This window comes from Betta splendens, chromosome 22, assembly GCF_900634795.4.
Source record: "Betta splendens chromosome 22, fBetSpl5.4, whole genome shotgun sequence".
Taxonomy (NCBI): Eukaryota; Metazoa; Chordata; class Actinopteri; order Anabantiformes; family Osphronemidae; genus Betta; species Betta splendens.
In genome coordinates, this window is record NC_040900.2 from 2916422 (window position 1) to 2939033 (window position 22612).

General features: G+C 54.8%; 1 protein-coding gene across 4 annotated transcripts in view; it reads left to right on the top strand.

Annotated features, from left to right (window-relative positions):
- Nucleotides 1-22612, top strand: part of kif26ab (kinesin family member 26Ab) — a 47019-nt gene that overhangs the window by 11028 nt on the left and 13379 nt on the right. For 3 of the 4 annotated variants that reach the window (XM_029139518.3, XM_029139517.3, XM_029139519.3), the window contains exons 3-5: nucleotides 3702-4100; nucleotides 7057-7232; nucleotides 21048-21231. In XM_029139518.3, coding sequence (XP_028995351.1) covers nucleotides 3702-4100; nucleotides 7057-7232; nucleotides 21048-21231 — 759 coding nt within the window. Of the gene's footprint in view, nucleotides 1-3701; nucleotides 4101-7056; nucleotides 7233-18617; nucleotides 19321-21047; nucleotides 21232-22612 lie in introns of those variants that run through there. The other variant, XM_029139520.3, reaches the window with a different exon arrangement.

The following is a 22612-nucleotide window of genomic DNA, read 5'->3' on the forward strand; positions in this document are numbered from 1 at the left end:
CTTGCAGGGTGCTGTGTTTAACCTGCAGTCACTCAGCCTGTGGCCGCTTTCTTTGTGATGGACGGTCACATGTGTTTTTTGTCACGTGTGTTTTTTGTCTCGTGTTTTTGGGCTGGAGTTCACGCCGCCGTCCTTCTATGAAGCCTAAAACAAAGACGTGTCACCGCGGACCCAATCAGCTCGCTCCCGGTGGCAGATCCTGCCGGCTCCGTAACGCTCCATCAGACGGCCGTCGCTGTGATATTCTGGACAGGTGTCGCTGTCGCGTGTTGAAAGTGTCACCGAGGGCTGACGTGGATTTGCATTTGGTGTCAGCGCTTCAGTGACAGTTAAAGGGAGGAAGGGCCTAAATCACACAGGGCAACCTGACATCTGCCTCTGCAGATGCTCCACGGCTGCTCATTTAAGGCAAGCGCCTGAATGTGACGCAGGTAATAATGACTGCGTCTAAATAAAGGTGCGTTTATTCACCGCTGTTAACCAGCAGCTAGTTGATGACACACTGCTGCATTGTCCGGGAACGCTTTTATTGCACCTTTATTTAACCCTGTCAAGTCGGCAGACAGGGGCAAACATCTGTTCTCTGTGATTTGGTGAGCCTCTCCATTTAGTGTCCCACCACAGGCCTGCTCACAGTGCAAATAGCAAGCGAGCGTGACATCCTGAGTCATTGTCTCCCCGGCCTCGGAGCAGGCAGTGGTTAAATTTAATGGTGTGTGTCCCAGACTGCTGCGGCACTAAAAGCCACCTCATATCTAATCAGTCGCACGCCCTGCAGGTCTGCGCGCGCTCCTTCAGGGGATCGGAGCCCAGTCCTGGCTTGGAGAGGGGGGTCACAGAGGTGAAGGTGGTGGGAACTGCACAGAGGGATTACGCCACTGGATACGCTGCTTTCATGCCGGCGGTGTAATCTGTCCTAATGCCCCGTGGCCGCCGGGGGCAAAGCCTGCAGCTGTGCTGCTCCCTCCCACGCTGCTGTTAGAGGGAGCCGGTACCTGTGGGAACCAGCGCCGCTGGGAGCTCCAGGCCTGGAACTGGGAGCTCCAGACCTGGAACTGGGAGCTCCAGGCCTGGAACTGGGAGCTCCAGGCCTGGAACTGGGAGCTCCAGACCTGAAACTGGGAGCTCCAGGCCTTGAACTGGGAGCTCCAGGCCTCGAACTGGGAGCTCCAGACCTGGAACTGGGAGCTCCAGGCCTCGAACTGGGAGCTCCAGGCCAGACCTGGGACCTGGGGGGTGGACACCGCTGTCTCAGGCCCAGTGAACTCCATCAGGACCGGTTGTAGAGGCTGAGATGGTGAGTGGTCCTTGAGCTGCAGTCGTTGGAAGTGCTGGAGGACTGTGATGAGTGAACAGGACTGTTAGCGAGAACACAGTTTACAGCATAGACGTGAAGCAGCACAGCGTTGACCCGACTCATCGTGAGGAATGTGAAGAGGAACCTGAGGACGTCTGCTTCTCTACAGTAGCTGCGTCCACAGGCAGCTGTAAAACAGTCCACTTTGGGGTTTTTTTTCTGCGTTCCCACTTTGATGTGATTTTTTTCCCATTTCCCGTCCCGTCACTGCTGCAGCGGGTCGTTGGCTGCTTCAGTGGTTGGGAAATCAGTGTTAGGCTCAACTGGAATAGAAAATATAGTTTCCCAGAGTATTTTACCTCCAATGGAGCGTGTCTAAAAGTGTGTGAGGGAGCGCGCGGGGCCTCATGCATTTCAAATGGCTGTGACCTTCGCTTGGTTCCAGTCATCGCGCTGCGTGCGGCCTCGTGCGGCGGCCTCGGCTTCGCCGTCGTCCGGCTGGAGCGAGCTGTGGGCTCTGACTCCACCTCCATCCCATAACACGGCCGTATCATCTGACTCCATTTGTCCCCAGAGTTTAATAAAGCTCCGCGGTGACAGGCAGTAAACCAACACAAGCACCCGCGGCCCCGGGCGACGCCTCCTCCTCCCCCCGCTCCCCGCGGACGCGGACGTCGGCCTCGAAAGCCGAAACCAGCTCCCACTTGTGCGGAACAATAGGCGCCGAGGCCGAGCCTTGAAGCGGCACCGGGCCGGCGGGAATGCTTTGAACGCTGGGAGCGCGGTGGTTCCGTGCGTCGCATACCTCTCTGAGGCCGCGCTACCGTGCTTCACACCCACTTGCACCTGTCAGTAATAGATCATATGGATAATAAAAGCAACAATGTGGCTCCAGGGCTGGGTGCACTCATGTGTTATGTCTTTCATGTTTTCCACTTTACGCTTATGCACAAGCTCTCAAGCAGTTAGCTCGAATGCGAGGGTCAGCTGCAGCCGCTTTAGTGGCTCAGATTCATGCATTTGTAAATCCAAACTGGCGTTTGCTGAGCCGTGTGTGGGGCACGCGCCGTGTAGAGATGGACTCCCGGCCTTCTCCCCAGCGCGGCCATCATCATCCTCATCATCGGCGCCATCATCCGCGTCAGCGCTGTGGCCGTGACCCTTCACTCACTGCGCTGGGCATAAAGCTTAGAGGCACTTTTACAGGAGACGCCCGCTCTCTAACCTCTAGAATCCTGACTGAACAGCAGACGGGCTCAGCTTTGTGTGTGCTTTTATGAGCTCCCCTAAATCAACACCTAACAATGCGCGGAGAGCGAGAGGGAAATTGATTTCTGCTATGTGGCAGTTGCCCTGCGGTGGGTAAGAGGTGGTGCAGGGTAAAGGGTGAGGGGTGATGGGGGGCGGAGGGGACGGCTCGCTGTCTGCGAGGCACGGACATAAAGCAGCTCCGCAGCGGACGAGGCTCCTGCTGCCCCGGTTCACGTTTCCCTGCGAGTTCCTTCAGCGCCAGTAAAGACACGAGTTGTGCGGTAAATAATGACGTGGAACCGGTTTGTTTGCATCACAGGCCTCTGGTGCGTCGATGCCAGCGTACAGAGTGCATCCAGGGCGTCTGCTGAGCTGCTCTGGGCTTCGACCTGCCTCTGTCGGCTCGGCCGTATTAAGTGACACTGCATTAGGGCGCTGGATTGTTGTTTCCCCACCGCTTCGCTCCTCTTGATCACCTCAGAGGTTCCACGGAGCAAAGGCCTCATAAACATTTATGTATCGGCTGTGGGCTCCTGCTTTGGTCCGTGACTCCACTGGGTTTGAGCCTAGAGGCCCTTTATGCCTCTTAAGAGACTGTGTGTGTGTGTGTGTGTGTGTGTGTGTGTGTGTGTGTGTGTGTGTGTGTGTGTGTGTGTGTGTGTGTGTGTGTGTGTGTGTGTGTGTGTGTGTGTGTGTGTGTGTGTGTGTGTGGTGACTGTTTATGTCAGTAAAAGCGTTTTCTGGAGGATGTGCTTGTTTTCAGCTCATCATGTCCTTTCGTGCTGGGACTCTTCTGCATATTACATACATCGTATGTAAATCACATAGCTCCTCTCCTGCTGCTGTTGTATTTTTTTATTCCTCCCATGCAGAGCTGGAACCTTGGGGAGCCTACTTAGAGATGAAGTGTAAGGACTAAACTCCACTGGACAGCGGCTCTAAAAGCTGTAATAAGCAAAAGTTCGTGGTCTTTATTCATGTAAACCTTCACAAAGCCTCGCTCCAGGAGCAGCTCTGATCTGACACACAGGAAGTGGATGAGCTCAGCGAGTGAGGGTGGAGATGTGAAGGGCACACAGAAGGAGCGGATGCGTGTAAATGCAGCAGACGCGTTGCTCGGAGGTGACGCCCTCTTTTCCCCTCTTCTCTGCAGGACCCTGCGTATGCAGCCTTCCTGCTGGAGCAGCTCCGGGCCTCTGTGGGCCACGACGCTGCTGTGGGCTGCTGCCAGGTGTGCTCCACCCCCCTGCACCAGCTCCGCCAGGAGGCCCTGCAGACGCTGCACGCCCCCGTCCCGGCGCCGCCGCCTCCTAGAGCCGCGGCGCCGCCCTCCAGCGCCCGTGGAGGAGGCGTGAGCCCCGGGGGGCACAGGGGCACGGGCTGGTGCCCGGGGGCCGTGGCCTCCTCAGGACCGCAGACCGGCGTCCAGGTGGCGGTGGCGGGAGGGCAGGTCTGTGGGTCGCTGGGCTCCGTCACCATCCAAGCTCAGCAGTACCTGGAGGGAGTGTGGAGCATCTCCAGGGTCAACAGCTTCCTCCCTCAGCCCAAAGCGGTACGCGTCTCACTCTCATTCTTCCTGCAGAGCGACCTGCTCCATGGTGTCACTTTAATAGCGCTCCTCTGACTCTTCAGCTGTTCTCTGTCTCAAACTGCAGCCTCTTAACGCTCTTGGCAGCGCTCGTCATTCCTTTCTGCTTGAAAATTGAAGACAGATTTTTCTCTCCTCCCTTTCATGTCAACAAGTGCCCGTAGAGATGCTTTATAGGAGGCCATCAAAAGCTTTTAACTGCGTGTATGCGATCCAGGGCGAATCACGCGGCCGGGCACGGAGGGGAGCGGCCGCCTTGTGTTCTCCATCTATGTGTCTAAAAGCAATTAGCGGCCCTCGGAGCTGAGATGAGTTGAGGCGCGAGCCCGGCGTGGACAGAGAGAAATGTCCCTCCAGGAAATGAAGTTACAAACACAGCAGAAATGGATGCTTTTTTTCCCGAGCTTTCACTAAAGCTGGAGCTTTCAGAATGACAAAAACCCACAGCAGCTCCTCAGACTGGGAGAGAGACGCGTTGAAAGCATCCCTGGTTCCCTCATGGTTTCTGGGGGGGGGGGGGTTCTCCCACTCACCCATTACTGGGCACCTCCAGTCTCCCATTTGGGAGAAAGGCTCTGGTTAACATCTGGAATGGGACTGAAACCATCTGCCCTCGTGTTGTGTTCTTGTAGTCTTTTCTTTCATCGGCTTCTCCTCCGTTAATAAATAAAAACCCGTCACAAACAGATTTTTGCTGCTCCTAAAAACACTGATCTGCCGGCGCTCTGACAAATCCACGGACGCACGTGCGGCTCAGCGGAGACCAAGCGCTCTGGACCTCCGCGGGTTCTGGTGAGCGGCCGCTGCGCCGCTGTGCAGCCCAGCAGATGATGCAGCTGGGCTGCGTGGCAGCGCGCCACAGGAACCGAAGACAAGACAAGGGCTTCGGAAGGAAAGGGAAGGACGCTCCTCGTGCCAAACTGGAATCCGTGGAAACGCGTGTAATTATGGTCTGCTGCTTGAAGTCGCACTGTGACTTTCTGTGGGACGGAACAGCTGTTTCATGTCCTCAGCCACTTTGTGTTGATTACAGAGACCAGCTAACAGCTGACAGACGCGACACAGCGTCACCTCAGCGCTCGTTATCAGGTGACGGCTGAGGTCAAAGGTCACAGAGGAGTCATTCGGTGTGGGGGAGTCAGCTGCTCTGCCAACTTCTCACTCCACTTTTCTCCTCCTCACTCTTCTCATTGTGTTTAAATCTCTTTCATTCATTCCCGCCGCCGCCGTCACTGCCTTTTCTTTGCAGTGGCGAAGCAGAAGCAGAGGGCTCAGGGAGCTGGGGGTTAAAGGGTGGAAGGCCAGCTCATTACTGAGTGTCAGTGCAAAGGCTGAGCGCCCGTGGCTCCACTGACACAGGCTAATTACCTGACCGGGGGATGGATGGGAGCCTTCGGTGGGAGAGCGGGGCCGAGGCTGCGGCTGCAGGACTCCGCTTCCACTCGATCTTAACGCATACGTGTGATTGGATGAGCTGCACGCGTCGGCGTCAGCCTGTTGGACATCAGCGACCTGCCGTTGGTGCCAGCTTTCAACGGCTCCGCTTCCCTGGCACGTTCCCAGCACCGTGCGGTGCCACTGTCGGCTCCTGGCTCCGCTCGGGGCCTCGTTGAACCTCTGAGGTCCCGGCTTCGCATGCTGCAGCTTGACGTCTGACACAGCCTCCACCGCGACGCCTCCACAGAGCAAAGCCAGACCTCCGCAGAAGGAGAGAAGGAATGGTGATCTGCGGCGCTGATAACGAGCTCAAAGGGAAGCGCGCTGCTGGTCCGGTCCTCAGCTAACGGCTAATGGTTTTAAAACAGTAACGCGTATGAAGCTAACAGCGGCCCCGCGTCTCGTGTGTTTGTAAGTATGTTCATGTGGACGTAGAGCGTTCACAGGCCTGGCGTATAAATAGTTCAGCTGTCGTCCTGTGTTGACAAATGAGGACACGCTGGACGGCCACAGCCTATAGAAACCACCGTACGGATGTTATTTTAGCGGCTGAACATGAATCCAGGGCAAACACCTCACTGCTGAACGCGCAGAGGGTCCGAGGCTCCGAGGCTCCGAGGGTGCAGAGCTGCACAGCGTTTCCAGGGATCTGACGCCTTGTTCTTATTTCATCTGTGATGTTAAAACCCACGCGAGTGCTTCTTGTCAGCTGCCATTGATCCAGTGGCTCCGCGGGGATTAACCTCTCGTCGCCACGGCGACTCCACTGGCTTCTACCTGGTATAATTAGCTCCTCCTGCTCGTCGCGCTGGACCCACGCACTTTAACCCACAGAGGACCAGCGCGTGGTAACTACTGTCAGGATGAAGTCACCAGGAGAATGATGAAGCGATGCACGTCTGTGCATCACAGCTGCGTTTAACACGGCGGTGACGGAGCTCCAGCTGCCTTCAGTGTCACGCTACCTTTACATCACAAATATGAGGATATACAGGTCGCACACACTGTAATGTACATTTTGTCCTTTAAAGTAGCTTTGGCAGCGGTCCCCGGGGCCCTGAGGCCTCCACCGTTCTGTTTAACTCCAAAAGAACCTCAGGCTGTGTCCATATAAACATAAATTAGAAACCTCATAAATGTTTAAGACGTGGACGTATCTCACCTGTCACATGATTGTTGAGCGTTTACTCCCTTCGAGACTCTTCTCATTCCTAACGAGTGAGGTTGTGAATTAGTCATGGAGCTATAAATAACATCAGGAGCAGCGATAAGTAAATCGCTAGCGGTTTAATTACTAATTAAATGCTGGTTATCGCTTAATTATGAGAGGGCAACTTTTTGTGTGTGTGTGTGTGTGTGTGTGTGTGTGTGTGTGTGTGTGTGTGTGTGTGTGTGTGTGTGTGTGTGTGTGTGTGTGTGGGAACGGGTAAAGGAAGGTGCTGGTCGTGATCTAATCTTTCTACCTGTGCGTCACCTCCTCCAGGGTTTAATGGGGGACGGAGACGGGGACGTCTCAGCCGCCGAGGCCTCGCTCACCGCCGTGACCACGGCCGCCGGCACCGGCAGCAGCCAGACGCTGTGTCGGCTGAGGAGCCTCCCGCCCGCCCCCCCCGCCTCCCACTCGGCGTCGTCCTCCGCTGCGGCCTCCTTCTTCATCAGGTAGGCTCCGGCGCCGCCCGGTAGATCACACACCCGCGCGCATGCAGGTTGAGTCTCAGTGAACCAGTAGTGAACCCAAGCACGCAGCTCCGCATGAGGAGGGAGTGTCTCCAGCAGAGCTCAGGGTGAAGCTGAGCATTGTCCTCCGCCCTTTTCAACTCGGCGCAGTGCTCTTATTTTGTAAAGTGACACCACTCTGTCCCCGTCGGGCTGAAGGAGGCTTCTTCAGCGGCGCTTGGCTCTGGTCTTGTTGTTGCCCTGGAGAGCACTTCACCCTCTCCAAACGGGCGGATGGCTGCCGCAATGTGCTATATTGTCATTGATAGATTCCCTGGCAAGCCGGTCAGTGCATACATTCCCAGCCTCGGCTCTCAGAGGAGTGCTATGCCATAATGAAGCTTGGCAAAAGGGAAGCTGGCTAAGAGTGATGTATAGGAGCTGGAGCTCTGCACCGCAGGAGGTGAAGGGACTTGTGGAGTGTGACTGGAAACCCGTGGGGGACCAGCGTGAGGCTTAGGTTTCCTCCAAACGCCCCAAATGGAGTTTGTGTTGCCAGCTTTCAAAGGATCAGACTATATCAGTGGGACCATAAGGCTTCTCCCTCGGCTAATGGGCCGTTCCAGAACCTCCACTAAATATGCAGCGTCCTGTGCATCCCGCTTCCTGTCACAAGATCAATGGGCCTGAATAACCGAGAGGTGCGTCTGTCTGCTGCACAGGGTGGGTCCCTGGTGCTGATTTATTACTTCTGCTGTTTATTTTGGAGCCGGGCTCCGAAGGAGGAGCAGCAGAGGCAGCTAATGCAGGACGAGCTCAGGGCGAGTGAGGGAGGTGGACTTGTTTTTTCCCCTGCAGCAGGTCCCGTGGAAGTGCGGCCGACGGGCTCCGCCTTTCACTCGGTCCCAGCGACGGTCGGCTGCCAAGAAGGTCGTGTTTAACTTGGCTCAGCGAAGCACAATGACGACGGCGCGGCGCAAACAGCGTCGCATTCCTCTGATACAGAGACGCGGTGAGGATGGACCCTGCTTGATCTGGAGCACACCTCCTTCCCGACTCGCTGCAGCTGCTGCCTGCAACAGGAAAACCATCATGCTGTTATTGTTGGGTGCTTTTTTATTTTTCAGTGTTGATTCAAATAAGCAACACACCAAAAATTCAAAAGCTGGACCGAAGCAGTGAGCAGATGTGCTGTTTTGCTCCACTTAGGTAATGCCGTGGCTGAAAAAAACAGAAAGAGGTGAAATTAGCGTCCTTCATGTCTCAGACTTGATTGAAAACTGGTATCTGATTAGTATTCCCTTTTGTTCTCCAAAGATACAATTAGTGGGATGCATGTGGAAACCCTGAGAGCCGGGATGCGGGAGCAGAATCACCAAACAGCGCTTCCCACCCGGCGGAGTGCAACGCTCCTCAGACACTTGTCTGACATTCACTAACGCCGTTCCACTCAGAGATGAAATTTTAATTAGAACGCAATTAGCCGGAGTCGAGCTGCAGCAGCGAGTCTGCTGCCGAGTGAAAGGAAGTGGCGAACAAAAGCGGCGCCGCGTTGGGTTTTTCATTGGAAGAACGAGTCAAGCGTTGAACTGCTTTAAACAATTTGTTTCATTTAAGGAACCTACTGGCCTGAAAAATCATTTCAGGATAAATGTGCAGTTTGATAACAGTGAGGCAGGGCCGCGCGCTCCTATGACTCCCTTAGATGAATTATTTATGCCTTTGACTCACCTAATTGTGCCTTTTCATTAATTAAATAGGCTGAGTGTCAATTTAAAGGTTGTTTTGGTTACTTGCTGGTCGAAGGAACAAATTACATATGATTTCCATCATAATATTAGCATAACACTCATGCATTCATTTGAGCACCGCTGAGTACAACATGAACACATGACAGATGTGGTCATTATAATAATGATCATGTGTGTGTGTACGATTCATTAAGAGAAGCAAATATCATCAGAAGACAGTGACAAACCTGTGTAGATACGTACAGTATGAAGTCCAAGTCATTCTAGGATTTTTAGAAGCCATGAAGGAAAAGATGACCTGACCTCAGAGTCCGCGGTGACCGCTTAGCAATTAGCCTGAACGAACAGTCGCAGGGAGGCAGCCGGGGTCAAGGGTCAAACCCTGACGGGGCATATCATTATGTGTGTATGCGTGAGCTGCTAATGGGGGCGGAAAATGGCTTCAGATCCGTGAGCTCAGCTGAGGAGCACGCCGCGCTCTGATTGCCTTGTGACACAGCATATTATTAGTGTATTGACACAGTGTTTTATAATGGAAGCAGGCAGGGCTCCCAGCAGGGGCCGGATCTCCGTGTTCCATTAACACCTTCTGATTATGACACGCTGAGCCGGCGGGCGTCTGCGTGAGTCGGCCGCTCAGTTCGCACGTTCCTGCACGGACGCATGAAACTCTGCTAATCAGCGGCCGGCTCTTTGTTTGGTGTCGTTGTGAACTCGCGTCCATGACACCTGGGAGGGCGGTGATTTCCCCGACGATGAAGGGGAGTCGGCGGCAGACGCGAACAGCTGTTTGGTGGAATGCGGCCCCGGGGTGTGTGTGTGTGTGTGTGTGTGTGTGTGTGGGGGGGGGGGGGGGTTACGGTCATCCATCGCCGCCCGGCAGCTGCCGCCCAGGTGAGAACACGCTAATGACTGTGATTGTGCACCAGGAATCAGCTGCAGCCGCGGAAGCGCGGCCGCTCGGCCTTGGCTGCGCACACGCGACCCTGCCTTTGTGTCAGCAGCACTCGGCGCCCTTCATCCCCGGGCTGTAACCATGGAAACAAGTCATTAGCTTGTGGGAATAAAACGTGGCTGCTGATTTTTCTTTCAGAAGTGGAGACTGAAAATCAGGAAGTTGAAATCGCCTCTTTGCTGCACTAGACTATAATTTAGCCGGGGGTGGTTAGCATTTCTTTAATATTGAGCCGTGTGCGTTCCAAAGTGGAAGCAATACAGCATCACAAGTGTGCGTTGTTGCTCTAAAACGAGCTGGATCCATTTTCCAATCCCGTATTTACATGTAGTGCCGTTGTTGGTGGAGGAACCGGCGCGGGTAGCGCGTGTCCTGACGTCCACAGTGGGAGTGGGCCGGGCTGTGTCTGGCAGCAGGGGCTTAGCTGCTGACAATAGGCCGGACGGGCGGCGTGGGGGGGGGGGTTCTGCTGAGCACGCTGGATGAGGCCCACGGCCCAGGAGTGAATGCAGAGCTGCCTGGGACCCGTGTTCGACTGATGCTGCGCTCCCACGGCTCCGGGGGCGGCCGGTCTGTGGAGGACGGTGCCGGGTCCACGCGAGTCCAGTAGGTTGTGTTGCTCAGACAGCGCTGTGTGAGTCTCGTCTCGCGTTCGGGAAGCGTTTCATATCGTGCCCCGCTTTCCTCTCTCTCTTCACCCTCCGCTTCCTCCTCAGCCTGATGCAACGTGCGCTGAGGGGTGGCGCTTCTGTTGTCAGGCTACAGTGAGATGGATTCCCTCGGCCGCGGTGAGAGTGTGACGGGACGTACAGCACAGCAGAAAACGCCGGCTCCATTTTGAGCCGCGGTGGAACCTCCAAGTTAATAGAACCTGCACCTCCAGAGGCAGACAAATGACAACGGATTCATATCAATCTGTTGAATCGGAGCAACACACGCCCAGGGCGGCGAATGGCTCATCACAAGCGCTGAGTGGGTGGAAGCTGGATGCTCGAGCTGCTCTCTGGTATTTGCCTGTTTTTTTAGAATGCTGGATAAAACAGCAGCTGGTATTTTGCTGCCGTAATCAGGCTGCTGGGACTGATGGGCGCCTCGGTGCCGCGGCAGCGCCAGCTGAGCCTGTGGAGGAGCCCGTGTGAACCCGTCCCATTAGGCGCCGTGGAGGCGGAGGTGCCGACGGAGATCCAGGCCCGCGTCGCTGGCCTCAGCAGGGGGTGGATGCTTCCTGTGATCCTGTCAGTCCCCGACGCTCCGCGGCGCCTTCTCTGGGCTCATACGAAGGATCTGCGTCATTGTTCTCTGCTTTTATTCTGGACACAATCAGCTGTAGCGGACGACTATCTGTCCTCCGTCTCTGACATGTGTTAACGCGGCATGATGGCGTCTTCCCTGCAGCACCGGGGGGCGTTCGGTGTTGTGACGGGCCGCGTGCAGCCACTTGTGGGTCTGTTGCAGCCTAAGTGGTGTCTAACCCGATGCCCTTTCCTCCGTCCTCCCAAACAAACCCCTGAGTCAGCAAGTCTGTCTGGCCCAGTCACACGGCCCGCAGGGGGTGAGTGGAGGGAGGGGGGGGGGGTAACACAGAGCTGAAGCGCTGACTCGAGCCGAGCACTCACCCTGGTCCATGTGTGATAAGCCCTGTGTGTGTGTGTGTGTGTGTGTGTGTGCGTGCGTGCGTGCGTGCGTGCGTGCGTGCGTGCGTGCGTGCGTGCGTGCGTGCGTGCGTGCGTGCGTGCGTGCGTGCGTGCGTGCGTGCGTGCGTGCGTGCGTGCGTGCGTGCGTGCGTGCGTGCGTGCGTGTGTGCGTGCGTGCGTGTGTGTTTGGGGGGGGGTAGACATAGACTCCTCACCTGCAGAAGTGCAGTCGTTGTCCTACAACTAGGATGCCAGTCACGCGTGGGCAGAGGTTCTGACCCAGAGGAGGTTCTGACCCCAGCGTTGCCCATTCAGCCACAGGAACCTGTGGTCAGCGTTTCATTGTGGTGGTTTAACGGTTCTAATCCCGGCCTGTTTAAAGTGATGCCCCCCCCCTCCTCTAACGCCCCTCTGTGAGCGGCGTCGTGCAGATAGAGTGTATATTATCTTTACATCCGCTCTCTTCCACACTGGGCCTCACACACAGTGGGAGGGGCTGAGTAGCTGGTGGCAGGAGCTGAGCATTAAGGCTCAATGAGCCGTTGTGCAGATGCAGAGTGAATCCCGTGGCCTCGGAGCTTTCCAGCGGCTCCTGGTGGGGCTCTGCAGGGGTCCCTCTCCCCGGTGCTCGGCCCCAGCCTGACCTGCGGCTGCAGGGTGGCTGGTTCCATTCCTGGCCAAAGGCCCAAAGGGTGGAACCCTCCACCAGCGCAGCCCTGTGAGCACCGGGGCCCCGTCCCTCTGTTTGTGCAGGGGGCCCCGCTTTTAAAGGCCGCGGCTCAGGTTTCCACAGGAGGAGACGCTCTTTGTTCCGCGTTCTCTTCACGTTCAGCTGAAACCAGGTCCTGTGCCGTCGCAGGACGTGCGGCTTCTTCGGCCCCGTCCTCCCATCAGCTGTAACTGGTTCATAACCACCGGGAGCCCGTCGCAGTGCGTTACGGGCCTCATTATCCTCAGCCAGCGTTCTCTGGCCCGGTTCCACGGTTCCACGGTTCTGCTCTTCTGTGTCTATTGATCCGTCTGATCTCGTGACTTCATCCTTCATTCACAGCATCCACTCCTCCTTCACTGACAGTGGGGTTTCACGTCACCTGACTCGGACCCCCACTAGTTTTTGTTGTGTTGCTTATTGACTTGAATATAGATGAAAGATTAAGAAACACGTGTCCCCCCCCCTCCCCCCCGCCGTCTCTCTGGACAGCCCACTGATTAATCGCCCCCAAATGTTCTCGGCAGCCGTGGGCCTGTTTGTTGTGATAGCCTCTGTGAGGAGAAGTGCAAATAAATAATGGCTAGGTGTCTCATCCTGGCGGCGAGTGATTAATGAAGGGTGGAAGTAGAGCAGAACTATGCAGGCTTTCGTCATCGCTGCTGAATCTCACACACTCATCAGATCTTACTTTTCTATTCTGATCCGATGAGGACGTTACGCTCTATCCAGCAGGCACCACATTATTGTCTATTAAAACCCTCGGCTTTGCAGTGTGCAACAGGAAGTGTGGCTCAGTCAGCAATGACTCCGTGTGAGCCCACACTTTCCCTCAGTTCCCCGGAGCCAAACAGCGATCCTGAGGTTTTTCAGGGGAAGACGTGGGTGGGAGAGCGGGTGAATGGGAGTTCAGCGCGTGTGCCAGAGACGGGAAGTCACTGCGCGCGCTCCACACGCAGCCGTGGAGGTGAGCGGAATACCTGGAGCAGCGTCTGAGAGTGAAAACGCACCAGGAGGAGATGAAAGCAGCTGTTAATCTCTGTCAGCAGGGCTGGAGGTGGTGTGTGTGTGTGTGTGTGGGGGGGGGCAGTCTGCAGAGCAGGGAGGAACATGTCTTCATTACCGTCTGTCACCCATCAGCTCAAACCGGAGTTTTTCCTCCACGACTTTTATTTTTGCGGCCTGAACAGATTTCCATGTAACAGCCGAGCGTTTCCTGCGTCACATCCAGACCATTGTTTGAAGACACGAGTCGGGGTCAGCGCCCACGAATTCCCCTTCGACGCCCGCATGTCACAAGTACTTCCAAATCTTCCCTCAAGGGGATTTAAACTGTCTTTTTATCTCACTGACTCACAATTAGGTCCTGCGGAGCTAATGGCCGGGTCCTCTGTGGCCTAATGTTGGCGCCAGTTAGGGTTCTTTTAGCAACGTGTGATTCTGAATGGGAACAACAATCAACTGACCCATAAATAGAACAAGCCCTGACTTTTGCCTTTAGTTTTCTTAAGCTGTGATTTAATGTCCAACTTGGCAGGAGAGCTTTGTTTCCCTTTAGTGTGTGTGTGTGTGTGTGTGTGTGTGTGATGGGGGCTGGCTGCTGCAGGAATCGGCCCATCACTCGTGCCAACGTACATGCTACTAAATAAGGGGACGGCCTCAGTCTTCAGGGACGTCTGTTCTCCATTATCTTACGTCCAAAGGCTCAGAAGATGAACCCGCTCTAAAAGCTCCTTTGATATTTTGCCACAAAGTCACAGTGAATCGAAACAAAGACGCTGCTTCAGAGTCTAAAGCTACTGTTACTGTCACACCAAACCAGGCTTTCTTGAATATTGATGAGCTATTTTTTTTTGTTACTTCTCCACGCCAACTGTTCCATTTATTCTTGGCCGAATGGGGATTCCCATCTTTGGGAATAAACCAGCTCCGTGCAGGCTGTGGCGCGGCCCCAACTCTGCTGCTGCTGCTGGAGGACGGCTCGCCAGCGCTCAGACTCGCTGCCGCTCAGACTCGCTGCCGCTCAGACTCGCTGCTGCTGGAGGACGGCTCGCCAACGCTCAGACTCGCTGCCGCTCAGACTCGCTGCCGCTCAGACTCGCTGCTGCTGGAGGACGGCTCGCCAGCGCTCAGACTCGCTGCCGCTCAGACTCGCTGCCGCTCAGACTCACTCCTACAGTATCTTATCCCTATTGGCTGGCTGTAAGCAACTCACTCATATCTAATTTATTCTTATCACCATTCTTACCTCTGCGCTCTTCTCTTCCAATTCTCTATTCAAGCTATTCTCCGGAGGATGCTCTAATCCCTCCTTCTCCACCTACAGTATTACCACCATTACAAAAGGTGGTGGGGGGGCTGTAGGAGATCACATTCACTTTTTAGAATTAATTTATGGAAAACTCTGCTTCCGTCTTGTTCTAATCTCTTCGACAAGCCTCTGACAGATTTGTTGCATGAGGCAACACTGGGTTTCGGGTCTCTCTCCTTTTCTGTGACAGCGCATTGTGCTCACAGATGTTCCATGAATGCATTTGGCCTCACCTAATTGGGTGGGGATTGGTGCAGGGAAGATGTGTGTGCAGCCTTGGGCTGTCAGCAGTCAGCTCTCAAATGATGTCCCATTTGGTTTTCTGTGTCCAAGGCCAGACACTACAGGAACAAAAGCCGCGTGCAACACCGTGTTGGAACAAAGAGCTTGTCTAAAAAGCACTGGAACAAACCGGGCAGGATATTGCTTCGCCAACTGGACAACACATTTGTTGCTGTCTGGTTCAGACGCGATCCATTCATCTATTTCTGAAGCTTTATAGAAAGTCTATAAATCTTAGCCAGGAGGTGTTTGTCCACTTCCTCCAAGCTGCCGCTGTGTAAACTGACACGGAGCAGGCGAGCTGTGCCTCCACACTGGCATTAAAGCGTCCGAGCAGGAGGAAGTTGTAGTTCAAAGCTGCGGAGCTTTGGATTGATAAGATTCAGCTGACGGCCAGATAAGCCTTCGCCTTCGCTTCCATTTTAATATACTTTCGACTGCCGAGGGAGAGGGAGCTTTTTTTTAAATTTACTGGAAAGCTGTGGTTTTTGTTGATGTGAATCTGAACGGTGAGATAACCGCGCCGCGCGCTGGGGAGCGTCTGCGTCCGCGTCTCCAGGTGGGAGCTGCTTTAAAAGCCCATCCTGTGAAGTTAAAGGGCACAGCACATTTTTTCTACAATTAACATTTGCTGAGGCGCTCTCACTGCGTTTAGGAGGCCGCGGCCTCGGGCGCTCGTGGTTGTGGGCGGTTTCGCGTAGAGGAGGAGGAAGTGCGGAAACCCAAATGAGACTTTGGAAACAAGAGCGGCTCATTAGCAGCTTAAAGCTGAGCTGGGATCAGTTTTTCCTGCGTTTAACTGCCTGCTCCTCCATTATTGTCCCCATGTGCCTAATGCTCGTCTCATGTAACCCGAGTCCAAATATTCCTTTCATTATTTTAAGAGCCCACCATTTGTCCCCCTCAGCTTTTGCGGCTGCAGCGGTGCTTGTATTGGTGGATGAAAGGCCGTGCATGTGGTGGGCGCCGACACCCGCAGCCAACGGGCTCCTCTGACCCACTCACCCACAGCTTCAGTGGCTCAGTTGTCTCATACTTAATGACCGGCATCCTAGTAAACCTTGTCTGGGTGGGCCGTCTTGCTGCCATGACTGGTTGGCAGAGAATGACATCATCTCCTCTTGGCTGTGCATCATATGAATGGCTGTGTGTGTGTGTGTGTGTGTGTGTCCACAGGCTGATGTCACGGCTGCTTAATCAGCTCCATCGGCGGCGGTTGGATCCTGAGACCGCGTCGGCTCAGAGATGCTCCTGTTTTTACCCTCATCTTCTACACATCAGCTCAGTAGAAGTAGAAGCCGCTAGCTGCGTGTGTGAAGGGCAGCCACAGAAAAGCCTGTGCACTGATTGTAGCTGTGGGGAGGTGTCCTATTGATCACCTGTGACCCACACACACCCGCTCTTATCAGCTATGACCGTCTGCTGAGACGCTGCAGCTCCGTGCACCTTGAGCCCCTCAAACGTTGCTCTCACCTCCAAGTTCAGGGAATTCTAAACGTTTCAAACAGTGAAGCCTTGTGCCGCGCTCATTATGGCTGCGTGTGGTGGGTTTGGCTGGAGAGCGGCGCTCCTTTCTTCTTTGGACACCCTGCTAATCAGCAGCGGGGCGTGTGTGTGTGTGTGTGTGTGTGTGTGTGTGTGTGTGTGTGTGTGTGTGCCGTCTTACATCAGCCCCAGTGATCTGATCCCTGCATGAATGGCCTCAGCAGCCTTATCTTGTCCGCGGAGGAGAAAAAGGAGGATCAGAGCGAGGAAATGTCAAGGATAGCAAATGTGGTCAAGGCGGTAATTAGCCGCGGTTACTGTAGGAGCTACCTGTACAGAGACGAATGTGCACAAACAAGCGAGCGAGCGGCTGCGCCCGCTAATGATTCTCCGGAGCGGAGGAATTTCTCTTGTTAATTTGACAAAGGCTGAAAGGAAGGCTGGGCCCGTTATTGACAGCAGGACGACGCGGTGTTTGAAGGCTGCAGGCAAACAGCCTCTCCACTCATTGACCTCGGCTCTCGCTCCCTCCACAGGTACAGGACAAAGTCAGGAATGTCCTTCCTTCAACAAAAGGTGCCGGGAGAGCCTTTATTTCAAACGCTCCTTAATTTTACATCTGTCTTACTTTGGCCCATTTATACATATTACACTCATTATCTGTCTCTGAGGTCTGTTCACAAGGAGACAGTGATGGAGCTGAAAGCCTATCAGGACGCCTCCAACTGTGGCTCTTCACTGTTATTACGTCGTTTTGATGCATAACACTGGATTCCGCACAGAGGAGAGCAGACGGTCCTCAGACTAATGACTGGTGCATTGTCAGGATGACCAATGTTCACATTAATACTTCCTCCTATTCAATCACCATTCAAAGGGAATTCAGTGGCAAAGATTCACGATACGCTCCCTGCTCTTTAGAAAATCCCACCTCAGGCAAATTAATTTGGAGGCGGCGCGGGGAAAGCGCAGAGGTAAGCGTGCTGTGGCAGGAGGGAGGTAAAGGTCACGTGATACATCAAGCGCTTCGTTACGCCGGCTGCAGACGCCGCTCTTATTTTGTAGTTTCGCCTCCTTCCGAACGCACTCGGGCCGAGTTCAGGCGCGGGGCAGCGTGTCAGGAGAGGCCGAGCGCTCGCTGTGCCTCTGAGCTGCGCGGCTTTGATGCGGCGAGGCCTCCACCCACTGTCTGCAGCCGCCGCGCGGCAGCAGCCTTTCAGACGGCGCTCGGGGCTCGAGGCTCGCTGCTAAATTGGCAGCTCAGGGAATACGGGCGCTCTCGCATCGTCGCATTCTTTCATCCTCCTTTTACCCTTGACCCATGACTGACTGCACTTTTTCTCACTGGCCAGCAAAAAAACCTACCGTTGCTTCATTGTGGATCTGAAACCTTCCTCGACGTCCAACCGAGTCGGACCATCGCTCATTCAGTGCTTTCAACTATATCCTCCCTTATCGGTGCGTCAGTGCCTGTGATTAATGAGACCCTCATTCATTTGGCTAATTACGTCCTTCAGCAAAGGAAAAAATACAAATGTACATAAGTGTACAGTACAATCACCGGCTGTAAACACACACACACACACACACACACACACACACACACACACACACACACACACACACACACACACTGTGTAGGCATACTAACCAAATCTGTTTGAAGTGTGGGACCCTAAAAGAAGAGAGGGCTCCTGAATGCATTAAGTATTCATGGGACGTGTGGTTGGGTGTGTGTGTGTGTGTGTGTGTGTGTGTGTGTGTGTGTGTGTGTGTGTGTGTGTGTGTGTGTGTGTGTGTGTGTATATATGCATGCGCGTGTGTGTGTGTGTGTGTGTGTGTATGCGTGTGCGTGTGTGTGTGTTTATGCATGCATGTGTGTGCATGCGTGTGTGTGTGTGTGTGTGTGTGTGTGTGTGTGTGTGTGTGTATGCGTGCATGTGTGTGTGTGTGTGTGTGTGCGTGTGTGTGTGTGTGTGTATATATGCATGCGCGTGTGTGTGTGTGTGTGTGTGTATGCGTGTGCGTGTGTGTGTGTTTATGCATGCATGTGTGTGCGCGTGTGTGTGTGTGTGTGTGTGTGTGTGTGTGTGTGCATGCGTGTGTATGTGTGGGCAGAGGGAGAAGAGAAGGCGAGTACTTGCAAATTGCGCTGCGAGCAGCCAGCAATCGAGCGCTGACACCTCGTCTGGCAGTCGGAGGGAAAAGGGGCTGGGCTGGAAAGAGGAGAGCGGGAGGGAGAGGAGGGAGCGCGCTTGTGTGTGCTCGAGAAAGAGAAGCAGGGAGCGAGCGAGAGAGAGAGAGAGAGAGACGGCAGGACAGCTGCCAGCGTTTCTCTGATAGCACGAGACGGACTGAGAGGCGGAACAGGAGAAGGAATTCTCCTTATTCTCAACCGCCCAAGGAAATCTTGCAGCCCGGCCAGGCGTGCCGGCTGCTCCCCCTCCTCCTGCAGAGTCTGGGAGAGACCCTGCATCAGGACCTGCAGCCACTCAGCACAGACCACAGCGGACGCACTGACGGAGAGGAAGCCCGTGGATCAGATGCGCTGAAGGAGCCGCACTGAGCGGAGGAGGAGCCGGTTTCTGTGCATCTCTGAACCGACACTGAACTTTTGCTGGCGAAGACGCAGGAGAGGAGTTGGACGCGCATTCCTCCATCACTCTGTCTGAAACCCTTCCTGGATTAACTCGCCCGCACCCACCCGGCCCCACCTGTTCCTCGGAGCGACCCCCTCCCCCCCTGAACCTCTGTGCAGCCGAGCGGAACCTCCATGATTGCGATCGGAGCACCGGGAACCCCGGCGCCCCGACCCCCGAGGAGCCCCGCCTCACTCCGTCTGCAGCCTCTGCGCCGGCATTTCCAGGATGGAGAAGAGTGACACAGACATGGGCCACGAAGTTGAACTCCACCTGTTTGTTTTTTGACTATGACCATAAACTAGATGATGGATTGGAAAGAGCTGTAAGTACTCCGACCTCTTATTACCAGTGCATGCTGAAACAACCCTCGCCGTAGTCGGTGCCCACACACACCCGGACCGGGTTCTGAGGGGAACGGCTTCATTATGGAAGCGGTGAACAGGTGGACGAGCTGTGAGGAAACCTTCTTCTCCCAGTGACTGATGATGCACAGTAGTGGAGGGGACGGAGGGAGAGGCCATTCATTTCCCCTGTGTGCGGCCGTGGAGGAAGAAACAGCGGAACCGTGCGTCTCCCCTCACCTTGTGCAGCGTGAAGCGCCTCAAGGTTGCGGTCCGGGCCGTCGTCGGCCGCCCGTCCTGTCTGCGGCGCTGCCCACTTCATTTATGACCCACGCGTTTGTGCAGCTGCTCTTCATAAACGCCGCGCACACCCGGACTCGCGGCCACGTGTGCTCCGCCGTAGTTTCCCCTTTCTTTCTCTCCATCACACATTCATCTTTTCCCACTCACGCCGTCCGTCTCACATGCTATCACACACAGGCGGCTCCCCGGGGAGAGCCTGCTCCCGCAGCCGCCGTGCATGCAATAATTATTCCATCAGCCGGCGGTGTGTTCCCTGATTGTGCTCTTGGGCTGTCACTGCAGGGGGCGTGCGGGGGGGGCTGGTTGTCACTCTGGGATGCAGGGAGGCGGGGGGAGGGAGGGAGGGAGGGAGGGAGTGGTGAGCCAGCAGCTCACCCACCGGTGTCCGGAGGAGAGCGGGGCTAATGAGCTCGGCCCGGAGCCTGTGGTCGCCCGACGCTCAGCTCATCATCGTCTCTCACCCCGTTTGTCTTTCATCCTCCTCCTCTGCGTTCACAAACGCCTCTTTGTTTTCCTTTCATTCCTCTGAAACCCAGCTGCCTGAGTGCAGACCCGGTGAGTGCGTTTGAGTTGCCACAGGGTATCGCCTTCCTCCCCGACCTTGGGTTTCCAGCCGAGGCGCCGTGTTGGCTGATCTGGGACCAGGCCGTACCTGGAACCACTCTAAGTTTTGGCCCGACTCCCTGCAGAGCAGCCGCGTTATTAGCGCAGTGCTCTTGCAGGGATGACGGAGCCTATGAGCCTGGCTGGGTCTGCGTCTCCTCCGCGCTGTCTCTGGGAGACAAGAGTCCAGGATGAAAGAGGATTTTAATTAAAGCACCATCATGGCTTATGTTACAGTGGAGGCCATGCTGGAACTGCTCAGACAGACATTTGTCTGCTTATATGTTTATGTGTCTCATATTATACACTGTGTGCTGGCTCCAAACAGCATTTGACTGTGAACTCCCCCTTTGGTCACGGCTCAGCTCTGGTATCAGAGTCTTCACTCGTCCAAGATAGATTTGGGGTTTTCAGCCTATATTTAGTCCCTGACAGGGAAGATCCATGGCTGGTAGCTGCTTTCTTATGGATTTGCAGAAGGCTCTGCTGTGTGAAGCATTATGTGTCCTGGCAGGGAGTATGCGCTGGGAGTCGGACGGAAAGCGTTTTTAGAGTGGGGAGTGGTGGGAGCAGCTCCTGCCGGCTTTGTTTGCGTTGGCAAACTCCAAGGAGCCCGGTGACCTTTCCGTTAGCGCTCCTAGAGGCTCTGCAGCACACACGCACAATCACCAGGTAGAAATTGTAAATCGATAAACATCACTGGAGGTGGAAAATGATTTGTGTATGTATGAACTCTGCAGCGCGGCGCTTCGCTATGTTTAGCCTCAACCTGCCGGCGCTGTGCTCTCCCTCCGTCTTCCAGGGCCGCTCAGAAGCTGAACCTGTCCTCCAAGCGGAAGAAGCAGCCGCCGTCGCCGCTCCACCCGCAGGAGCCGTCCATCTACGGCACCAACTTCAGCGGCGTCCTGCAGGCCTCGCCGCCGCCCGCGCCGCCATGCCTGCTCCGAGCCGTGTCCAAAGTCAAGGAGAACCCGGGGATAGGAAAGGTGAGAACCCACACACACGTCTGCAGGATCCGCACCGCGGAGCCCAGTCCCAGTAAGTCCCAGTAAGCCCACTGGAATGTCACGAATCCACATTGTTGGTGAGACAGTAGAAACTATCATTACAAACCTGCGGTCACGCTAACGGCAGCGTCTCTAAATCCGCTGCAGATCCAGCGTGTGATGATGAAAGTCAGGCTGGCAGCGAGAGGACAGTCATTACACAAAGCTGTGTAAACACATCACTCTTCCTCTGCGCTTCATCCAGTATTGTTTGTCTACGCTGGCGTCCTGTAGTTAGAAAGTCCCCCGACAAGATTAGCTCCCACCTGGAGAGGAAGCGCTCGCTTGTGTTGCCAGGTATCCACAGGTTTCTCCGCACGCTGTGAACCTTCAATGTGGACGGGCTAAAAAAACGCTGGTATTAACAAATCAAGCCCACGCCTGAGGTTCATCGCAGGTCTGTGCAGACACGAGCACGGTTTCAAAGGGGAAATCAAGATTTATGGCTCTGTTGGTGCACCACACCAGGTTTTCTGAAAGTGTTACAGCCTCTTTTATTCCTGAAGTATCACCGTAGCACTCGTATTTTTAGCAGCCGGTGTTTTGACCTTTCCTGCTGCTGGTTCGTATTAATCCATCCGACTGTAAGTCTTGGATGAACCTCTTGTTTCCATCGCTCGTACTGTATGTGGGTCACCTCCGCCTCTCACTTCTCCCCTTTTGACGGGGACCTGCTTCTTTCAGCTGAGTGGCGGGAGGAATGTCAAGCAACGCTAATGGATTTTGTGCAGGATCAGGGGACAGAAGAACAGGGTCCATTAGCACAGAGTGTAAGGCGTGAAAACGCTGCAGCCAACTCCCCGTGGCCTCTAGTTTCTAGCAACGCAAAAAAGTCCAGTCTGACAGCATAGTCAGATGTAACTGACACACGTCAGTCGTGGCTGCTGCCCTTCAGCCTCAGGAATCCTGGATGCATTTGTGCAGTGAAAGAAAAGGATTTCCAGTGGAATTGCTTCTTCTATTGCTGGAGTTGGAATCTATAGAAATATTCATGTACAGAAGTGGTCAGGGAGGAATGGGGCTTTGTGGGTGAGGACAGTGGAGAGGCCTGGGCTAACTCAGTGGAGGAGGGAGGGGGGGCTATATTTAAGGGTTTCATTTCAGTGCCCGTGAGGCATTATAGGTGCATTTTCACGAGGCTTTGAAATGGCTGAGGCTTGAGTTCCCTTTCACGTATACTGCAGGATATAGAAAGCGTTGGGTTGATGTAATGCTAGGCGAGACACTAAACACTCAAGGAGATGACAGGGACTCCCAGCGCCGCTATACATATCTCAAGATCCATTTATGTCCGCTGTCACTCACAGATAGATTTCCACGG